We start from the raw sequence: 21,587 nt of genomic DNA, 5'->3' as shown, positions 1-21,587 counted from the left end.
GCTGGTAGGGTAGCATGGTATGAAGAATGTACGGAGATATTGTTGGACATATGCTCACTACTAGAAAAGGGTCATTTCCGACGGAAAAATTCCGTCGAAACCACCCCAAAATCCGTTGGAAAACCCGTTTCCGACGGAATTCCGTCGTAACCGATTGTCGGAAAACCTTTCGCAGGAAATTTGTCTTTTTCAGACGAAAATTCCGTCGGAAACACTTTTCCGACGGAATTTTCCATCGAAAGAGGTGTTCCAGCACCAGGAAATTCCGTCGGAAATTTCCGACAGAAATTGCGTCGAAAATTGTTTTTAAGGAATTAAAAAAAGTCGTGCCACCACGGCACGGCGTATCAACCACCACCAACCACCAAATAAACCCTTACCCCTATATCAGACCACCGCCACTACCACCAGCCCCTAACTAACCCCCCACCACCAGCCCACACCACCAACCCCCTAACCCGTCCCATACCACCACCCACACCACCAAAACCCATACCCACCTAACCCTAACCCACACAAAAGAGCCCAGATCTACCACCCCACCTAAGCAAACCACCCCCACCACCCACCTAAAACTACCACCGCCACTACCACCAAAACAACCTATCACAACCCAAAAATTAAACAAAAAAAAAGAAAAAAAATTAAAATCCCAACCCAACACCCAGAAACCCGAAAAACTCCCAACCCACCTCACCCTAAAACCGACCCACCCTCCTAACCGACCCAGATCCGACCAAAAAACCAAACCACCATGGCACCAAACCACCACACAGGCCACCACAACCACACCGTACAGCCAACAATCGAAAATATTTATAAAAAAAAACCAAAAAAAATTAAAAGACTCGAAAAACATACCTTATTAACTTAAATTGGCTTTGAATTCTTCAATTTGGTTTATATAGGTCAAATTCGACTATAAAAAGTGTAGATCTACACTTTTCATGGTCGAATTTGACCAAAAAACCATTAATTTCGGCCATGGAAAACACCAAGTAAGAGAAGAGAAATGAGGAAAGAGATTAAAGAAAGAGAAGATGGTGGATAGAAAGAGATGGAGGAGGAGAGAGGAGGCGAGGAGTCTGAAATTGGAGAAGAGAAGGGGCGGAGGAAGAGAGAGAAGCGGAAGAGAAAGAAAGAGAAGGGCGGAAAAGAGAGAAAGGATGAAAATGAAATGAAGGAGCAGTGAGGAATTTTCTCGCTTTAGGGTTTTAAGAAAGGTTGTTTTATATATATATATATATATATATATATATATATATATATATATATATATATATAATTGTATTCCGACGGAAATTTCCGTCGGATTTTAATTCCGTCGGAAATTTAACTTTCCGACGGAATTTTCGATCGGAAAGCATATTTTTTCCAACGGATTTATTTTCCGTCGTAAATTTCCGACGGAATGTTAAAATCCGTCGTAAATAAATGACGGATTAAAAAACCGTCGGAAGTTCCGATGTTTTCGACGGAATTTCGTGTCCGTCGGAAGCATTCCGTCGGAAATCAGCCTTTTTCTAGTAGTGGCTTGGAGATGAAAGAATTTGGATAATTAAAGCTTAATTAAGATAGAATAGTGAGTACTTTGATCGTAAAAAGTGGAAAGTAATTCAATATCAAACAAGTAACAAATCATTGGAATGATTTGAGGAATAAATTCAAAATTTGGACTGAGATGGAGCTCAATTGGACTGACCTTAAATTTGATTCTATTACCGATTGTCCTCTAGTTGAACAAGATAATAAGTGGATGCTATTTGTGAAGGTATGACATGTTTTAAACAAGTTTATTATCGGTACATTGTTGGTTACTTTATTAAATTTATTTAATCTAAATTAAATCTTGTTTTTGCAGAAACATAGAGATATACTTGGAATATTCCTTAAAGACCATTACCTCATGTAGAGAAGATGTGAGCACTTTTTTCTTAACAGACCATTACCTCAATTAAAGGCGATAATTGAAAATCCATCAGTATTTTGTGAAGTCGTTACCTAATAATAATAATAATAATAATAATAATAATAATAATAATAATAATAATAATAATAATAATAATAATAAATAATAATAATAATAATAATAATAATAATAATAATAATAATTTGTATTTAATCTGAACTTATCTGATCTGAACTTATTTTTTCTGATCTGATCTGATCTGAACTTATTTTTCTGATCTGATCTGATTAGAACTTATTTTTCCTGATATGATCTAATCTAAATTTATTTTTCCTAATCTGATTTGAATTTATTTATTCTGATTTGATCTGATCTGAACCTATTTTTTCTGAAATAAGTAAAAATAAGGTGAACTAAACAAGGCCTAATAGGACAAACTTAATGGAATGTTAGGGAAAAAAAACTTTTTAAAAAAAAAATAAATAAAATAAAAAAACTAGTTGTATAAGATAATCTTTTGAAATATAGAAAAAATAACTAACACAGGTTTGTTCTAATTTACAGAACTGAGCTGAAGTGAACAAAACTGAACTGAATTGATTGGAGATGAACTGAATATTTATGAGATAAGGAGATTCGGAACTAATCTGATTAGAGCTGAACTAAACTGAAAATAAAGTGAAGAGAACAAGCCCTAAAATAAAATACTTCGTATAAGTATTTTTAGTTTGGAAGTGGTTGGTTAGAGCAAGTAAGGGCCTGTTCTCATTGACTGAACCCAGCTGAACTGAACTGAGTTGAACTGAACTGAACTGAAATGAATATTTTATAAGAGAAGGATATTAGGTGCTGAACTGAACAGAGCTGAACTGAACTGAACTAAACTAAACTGAATTTTAACGTAAGAGAACAAGCCCTAAATATGGGTTGGTTATCTAAGTGAACTAGTCAAAATCAATTTGTCAAAACAAACTTGCCTCGTTTACCACATTAGTCAAACTCTACCTATTTTAGTTTATCGTACAAGTATTTTGACAAAAAATTTCCTATCTTAATGGTACGGTTTGGTTTGTTTAGGCGATTTGACTAGGATTTATTTTTCTAAGCCAAAATTAGGCTAGGCTTAAAGTCCAAGGACATGAATTTTTTGGGTTGAAATCAAAATGTGTTGAGTTGGACTACTTTTAAAAAGTATTTAGTAATGTTTGGTGCTTTGATGTAACAGTAACCGTAATATAGTTATGTATAAATTTATTACGACTAAAGTGTTTACTCACTTGATAAGGCTCTTACCTCCTTAGTGTTTGACCCGTAAATATTAGACTAAAAAAATCATAAGGGTTGAAATATGATCAGGGTCCTCTTTATAATAATAATAAAAAAAAAAATTAGAGTTCGTTTGGCATCATTGTAGTTTTCTGTTTTTTGGGTTTTTGTGTTTTAAAATCATATAATATATGTCATATAATGAATTAAAAATTAGTCAAACTTATTAAAATAATGATAATTTTGAAAACTGACAACAAAAAAGTGAAAACATCATTTTCTTGTTTTTGGTTTCTAGTTTCTAGGTTTCAAAAAAAAAAACATAAAACTAAAAACAAAAAAAGACGCCAAACACGTCCTTATATGTAAACTTAAAGGCCTATTCTCATACGTTGAAATTCAGTTCAGTTCAGTTCAGTTCAGCTCCTAATTTCCTTCTCTTAATATTCATTTCAGTTCAGTTCAATTCAGTTCAGTTCAGTTCAGCCGAGTTCAATCAATGAAAACAGACCCATTATTAAGTTTATTTTGACATTTATTTGCAAGATTTTTTATATACTGTATTTTTTTACTCACGAAGATCCTTTATAAATATAATACTCGGTACATAGTAGTGTGTACATTTATTATTATAGTAGAAAATATTATCATAATTTGTAATTTGGGACATATTTTAATTTACTTCAAGGGAATATTCATATTTTTCCGTGATAAAAACAGTTGTTCATCTATTAATTAGAATTCACATCAAAGTAGTGTGTACCTTTAATAATTATTTTAGATTTTAAATTTTTTTGTTAAATAATCAGTTATATTTAAAAGTTGATACAAGTATTATTTTTTAAAAATACAATTACCGTGCGTGGCACGGGATCTAAACTAGTACCTAATAAAAATTTTGTATACACTCGGTATTCAGTAATTTACTGTACATTGGGTACACTTTTGTCAGATTTAGTGTCACTTTTGTCAAATTTAGGGCATGTTCTCTTCCGTTGAAATTCAATTCAGTTCAGCTCAGTTCAGCTCAGCTCAGTTCAGTTCACTTCAGTTCAGCTCAGCTCAGTTCAGTTCACTTCAGTTCAGTCCAGTTCAGCTCAGTTCAGTTCAGCTCAGCTCAGTTCAGTTCAGTCCAATTCAGCTCTTAATTTATGTCTAATGATATTGCTAATGATATAAAGTCAAATTTCATTCTTTTAACCTTTTATTACAACGACGACGACAACAACAACAACAATAATATTAACAATAATAATAATAATAATAATAATAATAATAATAATAATAATAATAATAATAATAATCAATAAGTAATAAATAATAATAATAATAATAATAATAATAATAATAATAATAATAAGTCCATCATCTGGCCGATTACCGGTGCTTATTTAACCAGCGAAGTGCTCTGTTTTTCTGTCATTAATTCCGTTGTTGTTGGGGGCGTTTTTCCGGCGTTATATGACCTCTTTTAGAGCGTTTTTTTTTTGCTGCGGTTTATGGTGTGCTTTGGGTGCAGTTTTCTGGCGCTTTTTAGGGGTGTTTTCTGATGTGTTCTGGGTGCAGTTGTGGTGTGTTTGGTGCTGCGATTTTCTGGTTCAGTATTGGTGCTTTTGGCAGTTGTTTTGGGTTGTGTCGTATTTGTATTTGCTGGTGTATTCAAGTGGTTTCTACTGTAGTTTTCTTTGGTGGCTGTGTGTAATTATGTCGGCTGCCCGGGTGAAGTTTCATTTCCCCTTTGTAGGACTTAGTGGGTGTCAAGATGGAAGTGGCAACGACCTTACTAAAACTTCTCTTATCAGGCATCTTGGTGATCGTCATTTTTGTACTGGTGCGCGGGATATCACACGGCATTCTCTTACTTCTAATTTGGCGGTTTATTCTGAGGCTGAAGTTACCTTTTTGCGTATGGGGATTTGGCTATGTGGGGTTTGTTACAAAATACATACGCATCGTACGAAGTGTCGTCATAGTCGGAATGAGTTTGTGTCACCCCCGGATGATGGAGATGGTATTGTTCGTTTTGTGCTTCATGGGTTCTCTAAGCCACAAGCTCCTTCCTCTCCGGCTCAGCTTGGACGCATGAGTGGGTTGGTTCCAGATCAACAGTGTGGTTTTGATGTGGCTCTTCTTGATTGTTTATTCTCCAAGGGGCTTCGTACGGTGAAATCTATCCCTCCTAAGTGTCGTTTGGGATTTTCTCGGGTTCTGAAAGGTGCTCTTGATAAGGTAATCTCTAAGCCTAATGACATTACTGTTTGGGTCTCTTTGTTGGTGTTACCTCTTTGCATCCTTAAAACTTTTCGCCCGCGGAGCAGCTCTGAGTCTAGGTCTTCAGTAAAGCGTCGGCGTCAAGAAGAGAGTATTTCCCGTGCTATTTGTTCTTGGAGTGCACCAGGCGGTAATTTGTAGCTTGTGAGGGATACTTTGGCTGAGGATTCTCCTACTTTATCAGTGGTAGATGATGAGGACCTTGATCTAGAGGAGCGAATATCAAGCAGTGTCGCAGGAAGATTTGTGATGGCCATTACACTGCTGCGGTCCGGGTTCTTTCTTCTTCAGGTGTTTCTCCTTATAATGAGGCCACTATTGCGGATTTACAGTCTAAACACCCTACTTCTCTAGCTCCATCCTTGCCTGATATACCTATTGATGGCCTTCATCTCGTTACTACTTCTGCTATTGTTTTGGATCGGATTAAGATTTTTCCGCGTGGCACATCACGTGGTAGGGACGGTTTAAGCGCTCAACACCTTATGGATTGCTTGAGTGGTGCTGCTGTGGCTGTATCAGATGAGTTAGTTAATTCTATTTTCGGGGTGGTTAATCTTTTTCTATCTGGAAGATGTCCTATGGAACTAGGGGAATATATTGCTAGTGCTCCACTTACACCACTTGTCAAACCCGGTGGCGGTATTTGTCTTATAGCTGTGGGTACTATTTGGCGGCGTCTGGTTTCGAAGGTAGGTGTTGTTATGGTTGGCCAGTCTTTAGGAAGTTACTTTGATGGTCTTCAATTTGGCGTTAGGGTTTCTTTAGGTGGTGAGGCAGTTCTTCATGCTGTGAATCGGTTGATTGAGGACCGTGGTTCTGACGTTGGTCTTTCTATGTTGTTGGTGGATTTTCAAAATGCTTTCAATCTTGTTGATCGTACGGTCATGTTGCGTGAAGTTCGTCGTCGTTGCCCAGGCATTTCGCGATGGGTTGAGTTCTGCTATTCTAATCCAGCTAGATTGTATTATGGGGACCAATCCTTATGGTCGTGTCAGGGAGTGCAGCAGGGTGATCCCCTTGGTCCTCTACTTTTTTCTTTGGTTTTACAGCCCTTGGTTTGTAAAATCAGAGATGCTTTTGACTTATGTCTTCAGGTGTGGTATTTGGATGACGACACTATTATTGGTGACACTTTGGTGGTGGGGAAGGTTCTGGAGTTGATTATAAAGGAAGGGCCTCGTTTTGGGTTACATCTCAATGTGGAAAAAACTGAAGTTTTCTGGCCTTCAGAGGACCCTCGAAGCAGGCTTGTGGGTGTCTTTCCGCCTAATATTGCTTGATCTTCACATGGTGTTAAGTTGCTTGGTGGTCCAGCTAGTTTCGATCCCGGTTTTGGAGGTGACCTTATGATGCAGAGGGTGACCAAGACCATTTCTCTGATGGATAAGGTTGCTAAGCTTGATGATCCCTAGTGTGAGTTGTTGTTGCTTAGGGCATGTACCGGAGTTTCAAAACTCTACTTTGCTTTGCGTACTTGTCCTCCGAGTATTTTCGAGGTGGCTCAGCGCACTTTCGACGAGGCTCTTCGTTCTTCCTTGGAGCGTATCGTTACTGCTTCGGGGCCTGGGTTTGGCGATTGGCAGTGGAGACTTGCCACCTTACCATTTGCGTTTGGCAGACTTAGTGTTTATTCTGCTGGTGATGTTCGTCATTATGCTTTTCTTGCCTCTCGGCTACAGTCTGCTGGGTTGCACACAAAGTTACTACGACACGCTGGCGTTGTTGGCCTTGGTTAAGCCTTTGCGGATACGTTGAGTCTGTTTTATAGAACGGTTGAGTCTGACATTATGAGTAATCCTACTGAGGTCGCTGCCCCTAAACTTATGAAGAAATTGGCAGATATATACTTCACAAAGGTTACCGCTTCTGCAGAATCTGCCTTCTCTTTATCTCCTCGACAATTAGCATTGTGGAAATCGCAGCAGGGAGATCATACCTCCGTTTGGCTTCGGGTGGTTCCTATTTCAGGGTTGGGTCAGACGATGAACGCAAAGACTTACCGATGTGTGTTATGTTACCGATTAGGTGTTCCATTGTTCTCTGTCTCGACGTCATGCTCTGCTTGTTCAAGGGTTTTCACAGGGGATATTTTCGGTGATCACGCGATGTTGTGTGTTGGTATGGTGGGTATTAAACATCGGCACAATGTTGTTCGGGATACCCTTGTTGATATTTGCTATCGGTCAGGGATATCTGTTAGGAAGGAGGTGGACATTGGGTTATCTGGAGGGAATATCGGGGCTCTCAAACCTGCAGATGTGTTACTTTATTCATGGGATCGTGGTCGCGATGTCTGTGTTGACTTGATAGGGTCTTCTCCATTGACACAATTTGGGCTTTCTGACTTTGTTCCTGGACGGGTAGTGACTGATGCGGCTAATCGGAAGCGGGTGAAGTACGAATCTAGTTGTCGAGCAATAGGATATGGCTTCCTTCCTTTCTCTTTCTCTTCTCTTGGGGAGTTAGAAAAGGAGGTTGTTGCATTGCTGAAGCGGATCCAGAATTTTTCGAAGACTCAGGACATTGGGGCGCGTGCTGCAGATCATATCTTTACTAGGATTGGCTTTTCAATAGCTAGAGGAGTGGGGGCCCAGATTGTATCTCGGCTTCCCACTAATTTTCTATAGGTTGTATAACTTTGTATGTTATTGAGATTAATAATAATAATAATAATAATAATAATAATAATAATAATAATAATAATCAATAAATAATAATAACAATAACAACAACAACAACAAACAACAACAACAACAACAACAACAACAACAACAACAACAACAACAACAACAACAACAACAACAACAACAACAACAATAATAATAATAATAATAATAATAATAATTTGGGGTTAGATACTAGTTAGATACATGTATTAATTAAAACATTTAAGAGAGTGGGTTAGGGTGTTGGACTGTTGGGTCGTTGCCTCTGTTAGCTTTTCGTGTTTTTTTTCTTTTTTTTTAAAAATATTTTTTAAAAAAATTTGTTTAAATGGGTTAGATACATGTAAGTGTTTTGTGTTCTTTTGTCATAATACTATTTTATTTTTAAATTAAATAGTATATGTGTTTAAAATGTTTAGAGGTTTCAAGTTTTTAATATATTTTCCATAAATTTTATAATTATATAGTATATTTTTCGTAAATATTTTAATATGTACATTTGTATATACACATATGTATAGTAATAAATAATCAATAAATAATCAAAGATCACTAATCCATAGTTAAAAATCACTAATTAATAAGTTTAGTTCAGTTCAGTTCAGTTCAGTTCAGTTAAGCTCAGTTCAGTTCAGCTGAGTTTAGTCAATCAGAACAGGCCCTTAGTGTCACTTTTGTCAAATTTATCAATGAAGCATAAATAACTTTTATATATGTCAAGGTAACTTTTGTGTGTTTTAGTGTAACTTTTACACATTTTATTGTCGCTTTATAATGGATGTTAAGTAATTTACCGAACATCCGTTTTATTTAAAAGTTTGTCCTATAAATAACACCCAATAATATTCTGTACTTAATATTTTAGTTAAAAAGAGATAATGTATTTGGACTAATTCTAATGAATAATGCTCATATGACTGACCAGGTGAGAAACCACAAATAATTTTCAATTCAAAAACAAAATAAAAGCACAACAAAACACATGCGTTAGCGTCACCTTAAATTCTTCCATGTCTACTCTTCTTTAAGCTTTCTCTTATTAACTCATACCTTCACCTACATTCTAGAGAGAGAAATATAGAAAGAGAAAATATAGAGAGAGAAAATCAATGGGTAAAGAAGAAGCAACAGCAGCAACGACATTGCTAAAAGAAACCATAGAAAAAGCTGGAGGATGCGGTGTTATTGATGGTGGACTTGCTACTCAGCTTGAAATTCACGGCGCTTCTTTCGATGATCCTCTTTGGAGCGCCGTTTGTTTGATCAATGATCCTCATCTTATCAAAAGGGTACTTTATTTTATTTTTTTTATAATTTTTATTTTTAATTTTGTCAATATTAATGGAAATGTTATTGTAAATTAGATCGTACACTCGAGTGCATAATGCGGGTTTTTATAAGTAAATGAGAATGTAGTTGAGGTTAAATGTGTTGATTGGTTTTAATTTTATTTGTAGGTTCATTTGGAATATTTGGAAGCTGGTGCAGATGTTTTGGTTACTTCATCTTATCAGGTTACCATTTTTTGTATTTCTTATTCATTTTTTTATTACATTGTTCTTGAAATTTTATTTAATTTGTTTTTATTTTTGCTATTATAGATTTTGATTTGTTTTTACAAAAATGTTGGTGTTGGTGTTGTTGATGTTGTTGGTGTGGTAGGTTTAAAATCAAAAGGGGTAACATTTCAATTGGGTTGGTGTGTCTTGGAAAACTACAACGATTGACTGGAATTGAGGAACATGGTTAACATGATATTGTGATTTGAACTAATTATATAATTTGAACTACTAACAAAAATATGAAAGTTATTTATGTAATATATTGTGGTAACGGTTATAGAATCATCATTATATTATGAACTTCCTGTCTTTCCTGTTTCATTCATATACTCCGTAAAAAAATAAATAAATAAATAAAAATAAAGAGTTGTGATAGATGCTGCTGAAATGTTAATTTGATATTGCTTAAAAACTACTTTAAGTCATTACAACAAAAATGGTTGGTGAAATTGGTAAAATTTATGTGTTGACAAACTCTTTTTGGAATCAAAGAATTTCTTGTGCTGAGAACTTTGACCTTTGACAAGGGAGAGAAAGAATTTAATGACACGGTTTTCTTGGACTTTGGATTGATTTTAAAGATTCAGTTTATTACAGGAACGTAGGAAGGAAAATTGTATAATGGGTCTTTTTCCAAAGTTTAAAGATTTAAGTATTTCTTTGCTTTATGCTATGTCTCCATCAGTTTGGTCGTAGAGGCTTACCATTTGCACCCGCTATTGTTGCTTAAAAGTATTACCATCTTTTTTATTCTTACCACTGTCCTAGATGTTCTGCTCCCAACTTGATTGCTCCAGTTAAGTTGTATTCTACCGATGTAAGATAATTATAATAATTCAGTACACTCAATCTTCAACATGATTATCAGCAAATTAGGATAGATAAGGTCATAATGCTGATGTTATTGTCAGCATAGAACTACAAAGATGTTGTGGGACATGGGTGTGATGAAACAACATCATCATAGGAACGGCCTAAGAACACTTATATGCTTGGATAGCCATGTAAAGGGTCTTGTAAATGAGGCCTTGAATGGTTTGCATTGGTATATATTGGAAAGTAACCGTATTTTTCATTATCCTAGTTGTGTTGTGTCCAATTGTCCACAATACTAGGAAGGTTTATATATTGAGAATAGCCAAAAGACCTTAATGGATGTATGGCTTGCACCTTCTTGAAGCCATATAACTGTAATAACTCAACTAATCTGTTTTCTAGAATTGGTAGATCAACTAACTCATTAACCAACAGGTAAATTCTAATGAGGAAGTTTTCTTACATTACCTACAATTTACCCATTAGGTTAGACTTGGACAAAATCATCAGTATTACTGTAGCTGGTGACAGTGAGGGTGAAGATGGTTTATAGATTGAGAATAGCCAAAAGACCTTAATGGATGTATGGCTTGCACCTTCTTGAAGCCATATAATTGTAATAACTCAACTAATCTGTTTTCTAGAATTGGTAGATCAACTAACTCATTAACCAACAGGTAAATTCTAATGAGGAAGTTTTCTTACATTACCTTCAATTTACCCATTAGGTTAGACTTAGACAAAATCATCAGTATTACTGTAGCTGGTGACAGTGAGGATGAAGATGGATTATGTGATAGAGAAGGTAACCTGAATGTCATAAAATGTATTCTTTCTTGGACCTAGGGCTACTTTCGTGTGACATGAAACTTGATGAAGTCTTTTTAGATTGTATATACTAGGGTTATGGGTCGTGGTAAGGTTAACTTTGAATTGATCTGTCTAAAACTCTAACCTTAAGATGTTTTACCTCTTACAGGCAACCATTCCAGGATTTCTGTCAAGGGGCCTGTCAATGCAAGAAGCAGAGTCATTGCTGGAGAAGAGTGTAAGATTAGCTATTGATGCCCGTGATGAGTTTTGGAATGCTGTTAATAAGAAGTCTGAAAATAGTTATAATAGGGCCTTGGTGGCAGCATCAGTAGGCAGTTATGGAGCTTATCTTGCTGATGGCTCAGAATACAGGTGATTTCTTTGTGAATCAACTAATCTTGCATCAATTCTCCGAATATATGATTTCCTGTTCTGATTTCAATTTACTAGCTTTGATGTAAGCTGGTGGGAATTTTCTATGTATATATACGATTATACGGTGATCTAAATTTTAAATGTAAACCTCTCTTTGTTGCAGTGGACATTATGGACAGAATATTGATGTGGCGAAACTAAAGGATTTCCATAGGCGAAGAGTACAAGTTTTAGCTGGAGCTAGGCCGGACATATTAGCATTTGAAACAATTCCCAACAGACTTGAAACTCAGGTTTGATGTTCCTGACCAAATATATTGTTGATTTGTTGATGTATTCCAATATTCCTTGTAAATGGCTCTAGTACCTCTAAGATATTGTCAATGTCTAGTTTGTACAATTGTCCTCAACAAATTTAGAGGGAGAAAAAAATAATAATAACTGACTTAGATATCTTCAGAAATTACTCTTTATCCATTTCAGAAATTATATTCGAAATGATTTCAGATGCCTTTAGGTGACTTACTCTGACACTGATATTGTTATAATCATGATACATCTCTAAATAAAAGGCCAGATCGAACATCAAAAGACACTAATAAGGCGATAATGAGACATGAATCATCTTGACTTCTTGATGTTGAGATAGTACTATCTGATTATTTTATTTGCTCTTGGAGTAATTTGCCTCATTGCTAGAATATGTCCAAGGAACTGGATTCTTGGATCTTGAGGGGGCTGTTAGTTATTTCCAATGGAAGATGAATGAAGAAGAAATAATGTCACTTAATTTGCTGTACACTTTGGTAAATTGATTGGGTTTGGGAACTCAATTCACTGTCAAGAGCTGTTAAACTGTTCCAAAAGTTTATCACTTTACCAATTCACATGTTAATCTTATTCTGAGAGAAGATTTGCTAGTATTCAAGAAAGCTATCAAGTTCTTATTTTGGTGTGTTCGACTTGAACTCAAATCACTTTCTGGGTCTTGTATAATTCTTCTTACATGACAGGCACTTACCAGTTTGTCAAGTGTCGTTCCCGTGTATTTTAAACACCTGTTATCGCCGAATTTAGTTTACAGTGGAGAAGGTGGAAAACAAAGGGATTAGACAGAACTCACTGAAGTAGTAACTAGTGCAGGATAGATAATAAGTTCAATAATTCTTTTTTCTAGGCAACTATACAATGCTAATTGAAAAGTAAATAAAAAGGAATGAGTATGTGAGTAGAGCTTTGATCTCTCTTCGGTTTCTGGTTTAATGCGTTTTCATTACAGTTCATTTGCAAAGGATTGTTCTGATGTCATTGACGGGCCAAACTGGATATGTGATGTTTAGGATAAATATATGTACTTTGCAATTAAGCTCCCCTCACTGTATATCAAACATCTGTCATGTGTGAAAATGTCTGCAACTATTCTCCGTGACTTATGAGAAAATAACCTGACACCCCCACAATTGCAATATTAATTTGCAGGCCATTATTGAGTTGCTTGAGGAAGAAAATATCAACATCCCGTCATGGATCTGCTATAGCTCAGTAGATGGCGAGCATGCCTCATCAGGAGAAAGCTTCGAAGAATGTCTCAGTGTTATCAATAAGAGTAAGAAAGTTGCAATAGTTGGAATAAACTGTGCACCGCCACAATATGTTGATGGTCTAATTCGCAAATTTAAGAAGGTATACTGCATCAAATTTTACATATATCTGCTTAAATTCTGCCAGAGTTATTATTATTATTTTTTTAATGAGATTCTCATTGCCTTCTTTCTCCAATTTACAGCTGACAGACAAGTTGATAGCAGTTTATCCAAACAGTGGTGAGACATGGGATGGCAAAGCAAAGAAATGGCTGGTGAGGCACTGGTTTATGCTTCCTCTAATCTATGCATGTTTTTCATTATTCCTGACTTAACTGGTATTCGAATCTCAAATTGTTGTTTCTAAATGATCTCTGTGCTGTTTGTTTGAATATTACAGCCACCCAAATGTTCGAAGGATAATGATTTTGGGTCGTTAGCTATAAGATGGCGTGATTCAGGAGCTAAACTTATTGGTGGGTGTTGCAGGACATCGCCTGCAACTGTTCGGGATATTTCTAAAGCCATGAAGACAAACCTTGATTTGTAATGTTTTTGTTTTTAAACATTAGTTTACTTGTGCAATTCCTATAAACATCTTGATATGTTTGCTATTCTTTTGTCACTTGCTCCCTAGTCAGTAGTAACTCCCTTTGTTTCACGTTATTCTTTCCGCTTTGATCATTTTTGTCTCACCTCCTATTCACAAGCATCAATAGTGAAGATGCCACCCTTTCACCACTTCTTACATTTTAGTGATTTTACCCTTGGCAAAATGAGTATTTTTAAATGGCAGGACTTTGCAAATCTTATTAATGTTAATAGGTACTAGACATGGCAATCCTAATCCTGAACCGACCCGAATGACTCGAAACCAGTGACCCGAAATTGACCCAAAACCCGAATCAACCCGACCCGACCCGAAGTGGAACTGACCCGACCTTGACTTGAGAACCAAAATGACCCAACCCAAAACGACCCGACCTAAAGTTGACCCAAGACCTGAAACGACCTGACCCGATGTTGCCTAGACCCGAAAATGACCCAACCTTTAACTTCTTTTAGTAAATAATTATATAAGTTACAAAAAGTTTATAATAGGAAATTATACATAATAGACCCAACAATATCTTACGTGACTACATTGACTTTCATATAATAGCTAAAAAAAAATTGTCAAAGTGAGATGTGTGAATAGTGCAAAATGTTAAATCGCTAAGAGTAATTTGGGACGGAGGGAGTATTAAAACTAAGATCAATAAGAGAGTGAGGTATAACTCAATTAGTTAGAGCATCCCTCTTAGTTTCATGAGTTCCTGAAATTGATTCCGAGTCTAAACACACACACAAAAAAAGTCAAACAATTACTATATTCCATGAAAAAATAGCCTTAATAAATACTAGTATATTGAGTTTTCCGTCAATAAATAAATAAATATATGTATAGAGTTGAATTTAACCAATGAATCACCCGAATATTACTCGACTCGAAGTTGACCCGAAAATTGGACTCAAAAATTGACTCGAACTGACCCGACCAGAAAATTAACCCGCCCCAAACTGACCCGACCCAAACTTGACCCGACCCGAAGTGCTGACACGAGACCCGATTATTAGTCGACCCAAAATCAACCCGAAACCCGAAATGACCCGACCCGACACGAACTTGACCCGATAACCTTTTGATCCGAACTTGACCCGACCCATACGCGACCCAAATGACCCATTTGCCAGGTCTAATAGGTACTCCGGTTTTAATCTTAAAAAGTACTCTGTATAATTAATCACAAATAATGATCAACTTCTTAATTCTGTAAAACATGTTGATTTATGACCATTGACTAATACTTTGGACTGAGTTGAGTTTTGAATAACTAAACATTATACAAATATCAATACTTACAACTTTACAAGCTACATCAACCAAAACTATTAGCCTATGTAAATGTGTAGTTGTGTATTTACTATAATTGATTTTCATTCCCAATGTACTCTGTATATATACTCACATACTAAGCAATGAGAAGGCACGGAACATATTCCTACATGGTATCAGACAAGGTTTAGGGTTCCTGTCTTTTCGTCTCCTCCTTCTCATCTCTTCTCTGCTTTCTGCCTCCCATCCTCTTCTCTTCTTCTGCTGCCATGGCCCAAGAACAGCCAAAATCTTTCCCTTTTCACCCTGCTATAGCCGTCAATAACATCAAAAGTGTCATCCCCATTACATTGGAAATGAAAAAATGTTCTCTATTCTTCTTGGGCTAAATTATTTAAGGTTCACGCACATGCATACGACCTTATCGATCACATTATCCCACCTCCTGACAAAGAAGAACCAGCCGACCCAGCTGTTTGGAAGCGCCTTGATGCTATTGTGCTTCAATGGATATATGGGACTATATCCAACGACCTTCTTCAAACCATCTTGGTCCCAGATTCCACGGCTCAACAAGCGTGGGAACGCTTTCGTGATATCTTTCAAGATAACAAAAGCTCTCGTGCGGTGCAATTGGAGGGATTGTTCTCTAGCATCGAGATGAAAGACTTCCCTAATGTCTATGCTTACTGTCAACGGGTAAAAATTCTAGCCGACCAACTTGCTAATGTTGGTGCTCCGGTCAACGACCATCGTTTGGTGTTAACCCTTATTCGCGGTCTTCCGAAATCCTATGACGGTGTTGCTACTATCCTCCACCAATCAGACCCTCTGCCTTCCTTCTATAAGGCACGGTCCATGCTCACCCTCGAAGAGTCTCATCTTGCGGACCAAGCTGCCAGTGAAGCAATTGTGGCTGGCTCCGCCCTCATAGCTGCTAGGCTGGAACCGACTCCGCTTCATATCACAATGACCCCTCCCCTGCTTCTGACTCGCAAAATCGCTCATCTCACCGTGGACACAAATCTCAGGGTCGTGGAGGTCGCCACCGCGGCGGCGGCGGTCGTGGCCGCGGCCGGAACAACAACCACCGCGGGGGTGGACAGCATAGCCACGGCGGTGGTAATAATAACAACAATCAACAACAGCAACAATGGAAATCGTGGGCTCCTTGACATCAATACCCACCATGGGCTCCATGGGCTCAGCAAAATTGGGCTGCTCCACCATGTCCCTACCCAAAAGCCTCATGGACTCGCCCTTCTGGGCCGCGCCAGCAAGGTGTACTGGGACCTAGGCCACAACCGAAAGCTTTCTCTGCCCACACACCTCCTCCTTCAACCTATGCTCCAACCGACATCGAAAGTGCTCTTCACACTCTTTCCCTCACTCCGCCGGACGAGGGGTGGTACATGGACACCGGCGCCACCTCCCATATGACTTCAAACCAAGGTACTCTCCAATCTTATTCTAATTTGAGCAACATTCATCGTAATATAATTGTTGGTAGTGGGCATTCTATTCCAATTCATGGCATTGGCAACACCTCTCTTCCCCCACCTCTACCTCCCTTATCCCTAAATAATGTTCTTCATGCTCCCAAGTTAATTAAAAATCTGATTTCGGTTAGAAAATTCACTTTTGATAATTGGGTATTAATTGAGTTTGACCCGTTTGGTTTTTCTGTGAAGGACATTCCGACGGGGACAACCATTTTGCGATGTGAGAGCTCCGGTGATCTCTACCCACTCACCAAAGCCGCACCCACTGCCCTTTGCTCTTCCACATTTCCCGCAATCTCCCCCTCTCTTTGGCATGATAGCCTCGGCCACCCCGGCACTAATATTTTGCAAACTCTTAGAAAGAACAATTTTGTTGAATGTAATAGACTTTTAAATGCTTCTATTTGTTCTTCATGTCCTCTTGGTAAACATGTGAAATTGCCATTTTATCCATCTATGTCAACTACTTGCATGCCTTTTGATATTGTGCATAGTGATCTTTGGACGTCCCCAAAAGTTAGTTCGGCCGGACATATGTACTATGTGCTATTTTTGGATGATTTTACTAACTTTCTTTGGACTTTCCCTATTTGCAAAAAATCTCAAGTTTACTCCTATTTTATGCAATTTCGTGCCTATGTCACTACCCAATTTGAGAAACAAATTAAATGTTTTCAATGTGACAATGGAAAGGAGTATGACAATGAGTCTTTTCGTATTTTTTGTGAGCAAAATGGTATGCTCTTCCGCTTCTCTTGTCCCCACATATCTTCCCAAAATGGCAAGACCGAACGAAAAATAAGAACCATAAATAACATGGTCCACACCCTCCTTGCTCACTCATCCATGCCTCCCTCTTTTTGGCATCATGACCTTCAAATGGCCACATATCTCCATAACATCCTACCCTCCAAAACTATCAAATCTAAATCTCCAACTCAAGTTCTCTACCACAAAGACCCATCATACTCTCATTTACGGGTTTTCGGATGTTTATGCTATCCTCTCTTCCCCTCCACTTCCATAAATAAACTCCAAGCCCGCTCCACTCCTTGTGTGTTACTTGGCTATCCTCCAAACCATCGTGGCTACAAATGTTACGACATGTCTACTCACAAAATTTTTGTCTCTAGGCATGTGATCTTTGATGAAACACAATTCCCATTCTCTAAAATTCACACTCCCTTAGCCCATACCTATGACTTCTTAGATGTTGGGCCCTCTCCTCATATTATCCACCACTTGAGTCAAGCCCAACCTGCCAATCCCATTCCCACTGTCCATGTCCCAAACCCACCTCCCTCACCGTCAGGCTCAGCCCAGCAGCAAGTGGGCTCCCCTTCACAGCCCACTATCACCACTCCCACCTCAATACCTCCTGATTACCCACGGCCTTCCATACCAGCCCAGGACCAAATCCGCAGCAACCCACCTCCACCAAAAATGGCTACAAGAAGCACTCATGGGATCTTTAAGCCCAAACGCCAATTCAACTTAACTGCTTTTTCCACCCCTTCTCTTCTTCCAAAAAATCCAATTGCTGCCCTATCCGACATGAATTGGAAAAATGCCATGCTTGATGAATTTGATGCTTTAATTAAAAATAAGACATGGGAGTTGGTGCCCCGCCCGCCAAATGTTAATGTTATACCTTGTATGGGGCTATATCGCCACAAGAAAAATGCTAATGGTGATTTTGAGAGGCACAAAGCCCGTCTTGTTGTTAATGGCAGGAATCAACAGGTTGATGTGGACTGTGATGAAACATTTAGTCCCGTGGTCAAGCCCGCTACCATCCGAACCGTCCTAAGCGTTGCTTTGTCCAAGTCATGGCCCATTCATCAAATGGACGTTAAAAATGCTTTTCTAAATTGTAGTCTTGACGAAACGGTTTATATGCACCAACCACCGGGCCTCTAGAAATCCCTCTCATGTTTGTCTTCTCAAAAAGGCACTTTACGGGTTGAAACAAGCCCCAAGAGCTTGGTACCGCCGATTTGCCAACTTTGTCTCCACCATCGGGTTTATTCACAGCAAATCCGATCATTCCCTCTTCATATACTCACATGGCAAGGAAATTGCATACATACTCCTATATGTCGACGACATAATTCTCACCACATCATCCAAAGCTCTTCAGTTGTCTATCATGGCCAAGCTTCACTCCGAATTCGCAATGAAGGATCTCAGTATCCTCAATTCTTTTCTCGGTATTTCGGTTACTCATCATGCAAATGGCCTATTTTTATCTCAAAAATCATATGTCGAAGAAATCATTGCTAGAGACAATATGTCATCTTGCAATCCTTGCTCTACTCCGGTCGATTCTAAGGCAAAGTTAAGTGCGACTTCAGGTCCCCCTGTTGAGGATCCAACTCTCTACCGTAGCCTAGTAGGCGCCCTCCAATATCTCACATTCACGCGCCCCGACATCTCCTACGCGGTGCAACAAATATGTCTCTTCATGCATGACCCTCGTCAAGAGCATATGCAAGCTCTAAGACGCATCATTCGGTACTTAAAAGGCACCCTCAAGCTCGGACTGCACCTCTACTCGTCCTCTCTCTCGGCTTTGATCTCCTATACCGACGCCGATTGGGGTGGCTGCCCCGACACAAGGAGGTCTACCTCGGGCTATTTCGTTTTTCTTAGTGACAACCTCATCTCGTGGTCTGCCAAACGCCAGCCAACCCTCTCTCGTTCAAGCGCCGAAGCCGAATACCGCGGCGTGGCAAATGTGGTGGCTGAGTCGTGCTGGCTTCGCAACTTACTGCTGGAATTGCGGTGTCCCATTCGCAAGGCCACTGTTGTCTACTGCGATAACGTCAGTGCAGTTTATCTCACCAGCAACCCCGTGCAGCACCAACGAACAAAGCATATAGAAATGGACATCCATTTCGTCAGGGAAAAGGTCAGCCGCGGACAGGTTCGAGTTCTCCATGTCCCCTCTCGTTATCAAATAGCCGATATTTTCACCAAGGGGCTTCCGTAACAGCCTTAGCGTTCGATTACCTCCCGCTACGACTGCGGGGGTGTATTAGCCTATGTAAATGTGTAGTTGTGTATTTACTATAATTGATAATCATTCCCAATGTACTCTGTATATATACTCACATACTAAGCAATGAGAAGGCACGGAACATATTCCTACAAAAACAAACAAAACAAAACTAACGGATAAACAATAGCTTACAAAATTACAATACAAAAATATTTTACTTGCAACTTTCAGTTTGACAAAAACTGCATTTGATGGAGTATTCATCTCCATCATTGGCGTAGCAAAACTTGATTATATACATTAGCAAGGGGCATTGGGAGCTATGGGATCGGGGCGAATGTAATACTCGCTAGCTAGCTTTTGGTAGGAGGCAATGAAGAAGGATGTATCTTCTTTCGGAACCAAGATATGCAACCACTTTTCAACTTACTACTTTGCCTTTCACTTTCATCATCTGTGCTATCATGTTCACTCCTAGTACTACTTGTAGTCGTCGTAGTACGAGTAGTTGTAGTAGTAGTGTTCTTCATTCTCTCCGCTTTCCTGAGTTCTGTTTTCTGCTTTTCCAGCATTCGCAACACATGAACTTCGGCTATTTGTGCCATTTTTTACTCTAGTTTTAGCAAACTCGTCTCACTATTAGATCTTGTTAATGAAAATGAATGAACCTACAAAATTTGGTACGTAAATTAAGGAGACAAGTACTTATGATTATATTATGGGCTTCTCTTTTATAAGACGTATGGGCTTGGTCTCCAAGAAAATATTATGATGGGCCCACAATAATGTAGTTTTTTAACATATAATATCATTATTATGGTTGTTGTGCTTTGTCTAACTTGGTGCCCAAGGCTATACATGACCTATTTTAATTTTAGTCTTAAGCTTTTGAATGACATGAGCCATGACGACTAGTATGATGGTTAATGTCATACTCTAAACTCTAGTACTCTACTAGTAGAGAACTAATAGGATATTAATACTTTACTACAGGGTAGTAATCATCCGTACTTTCTCTTGAAAAATATAATGATATTATCATCAAGTGTTTTGTATTTTGTAATGAAAAATAATGATTTAAGTAGGCCTGATTATTGGGCGGGCCGGCGGGTCAAGTCGGTTGCGGGTCTGGTAAAAAAGGGTCACATTTTATAAAGTTAATATTGAATCGGGTCAATGCGGGTCACGGGTCAATAATGGGCAGGCCTACAAAATATCAATTAAAATAAACATTAGACAAAGCCATTATTAAGTATGATTACAAATTTATCTATGTAATTATTTTTACATTATCTATTTCTTTATCAATTAAATTGGAAAAATATTTTAGCCCTATATTAACTTTACCCAATAAAAGCTTTGCCCTATCCATTAAAATTCCTTTAAATTTGACCCTCACTATATTATCATTTATGTGAACAAGTTTATGATACTATTGTTTTTTTTTTTTTTTTTTTTTTGACACAATATGATACTATTGTTATTTTCCAAGATGATGTAACAAAAAGCTCCAAATATCAATAAGGGTCAAATATTCCATAAACCTCCACACGAAATAGCATCTTTAAAACATTTTGGCACCAGTAACATACACTTTTAGGGGGTGTTTGGTATGAAAATTTGTAACATAGGAAACGTAAACAAATAAGTGTTTCTGTTTCTATTAGTTTGGTATGAGTTATAAGTAACAAATACCGTTTTCAAAGGGTAACAAAATCCCCCATTTTGTTACCCTTATCCAACTAGTGGAAACAAAATGTGTTTCCCTCCTCAATCATAAACTCCTCAATTTGTTTTCATTTTATAAAAATACCAAACATATGTCAAAGGTAACGTGTATCATTACTCTTTCCCTTACTTATATAAATCATTTCCATTTCGTTTATGGAATTTATACCAAACGCCCCCTTAATCTTATGCAATATGTAATTCCATGAGATTGTT

The 21,587-nt window shown here is 37.9% G+C and overlaps 2 protein-coding genes across 2 annotated transcripts; both read left to right on the top strand.

Annotated features, from left to right (window-relative positions):
* The first annotated feature begins 9,003 nt into the window (after positions 1-9,003).
* LOC110719231 (homocysteine S-methyltransferase 1-like) lies at positions 9,004-13,930 on the top strand. The gene is made up of 7 exons (XM_021898132.1): positions 9,004-9,404; positions 9,573-9,629; positions 11,473-11,678; positions 11,845-11,974; positions 13,161-13,364; positions 13,468-13,539; positions 13,665-13,930. Exons 1-7 carry the CDS (start codon positions 9,225-9,227, stop codon positions 13,812-13,814), a joined length of 999 nt encoding a protein of 332 aa, XP_021753824.1. The 5' UTR covers positions 9,004-9,224; the 3' UTR covers positions 13,815-13,930.
* Positions 13,931-18,791: 4,861 nt separating this feature from the next.
* On the top strand, positions 18,792-20,047 carry LOC110719224 (uncharacterized mitochondrial protein AtMg00810-like). The gene has a single exon (XM_021898128.1). The coding sequence runs from the start codon at positions 18,792-18,794 to the stop codon at positions 19,632-19,634; it is 843 nt and encodes a 280-aa protein (XP_021753820.1). The 3' UTR covers positions 19,635-20,047.
* Positions 20,048-21,587: the final 1,540 nt, after the last annotated feature.

The sequence above is a fragment of the Chenopodium quinoa genome, unplaced genomic scaffold (assembly GCF_001683475.1).
Source record: "Chenopodium quinoa cultivar QQ74 unplaced genomic scaffold, ASM168347v1, whole genome shotgun sequence".
Lineage (NCBI taxonomy): Eukaryota > Viridiplantae > Streptophyta > Magnoliopsida > Caryophyllales > Amaranthaceae > Chenopodium > Chenopodium quinoa.
This window is presented reverse-complemented; position numbering and strand designations above follow the sequence as displayed.

Bases quoted from the DNA above. Each gene is read 5' to 3' on its own strand.
- LOC110719231 (XM_021898132.1), top strand. From the start codon at position 9,225: ATGGGTAAAGAAGAAGCAACAGCAGCAACGACATTGCTAAAAGAAACC. The intron at 9,630-11,472 runs GTTACCATTTTT...TACCTCTTACAG, and splicing joins TGGTTACTTCATCTTATCAG to GCAACCATTCCAGGATTTCT. The intron at 13,540-13,664 runs GTGAGGCACTGG...TGAATATTACAG, and splicing joins GCAAAGCAAAGAAATGGCTG to CCACCCAAATGTTCGAAGGA.
- LOC110719224 (XM_021898128.1), top strand. From the start codon at position 18,792: ATGGCCAAGCTTCACTCCGAATTCGCAATGAAGGATCTCAGTATCCTC.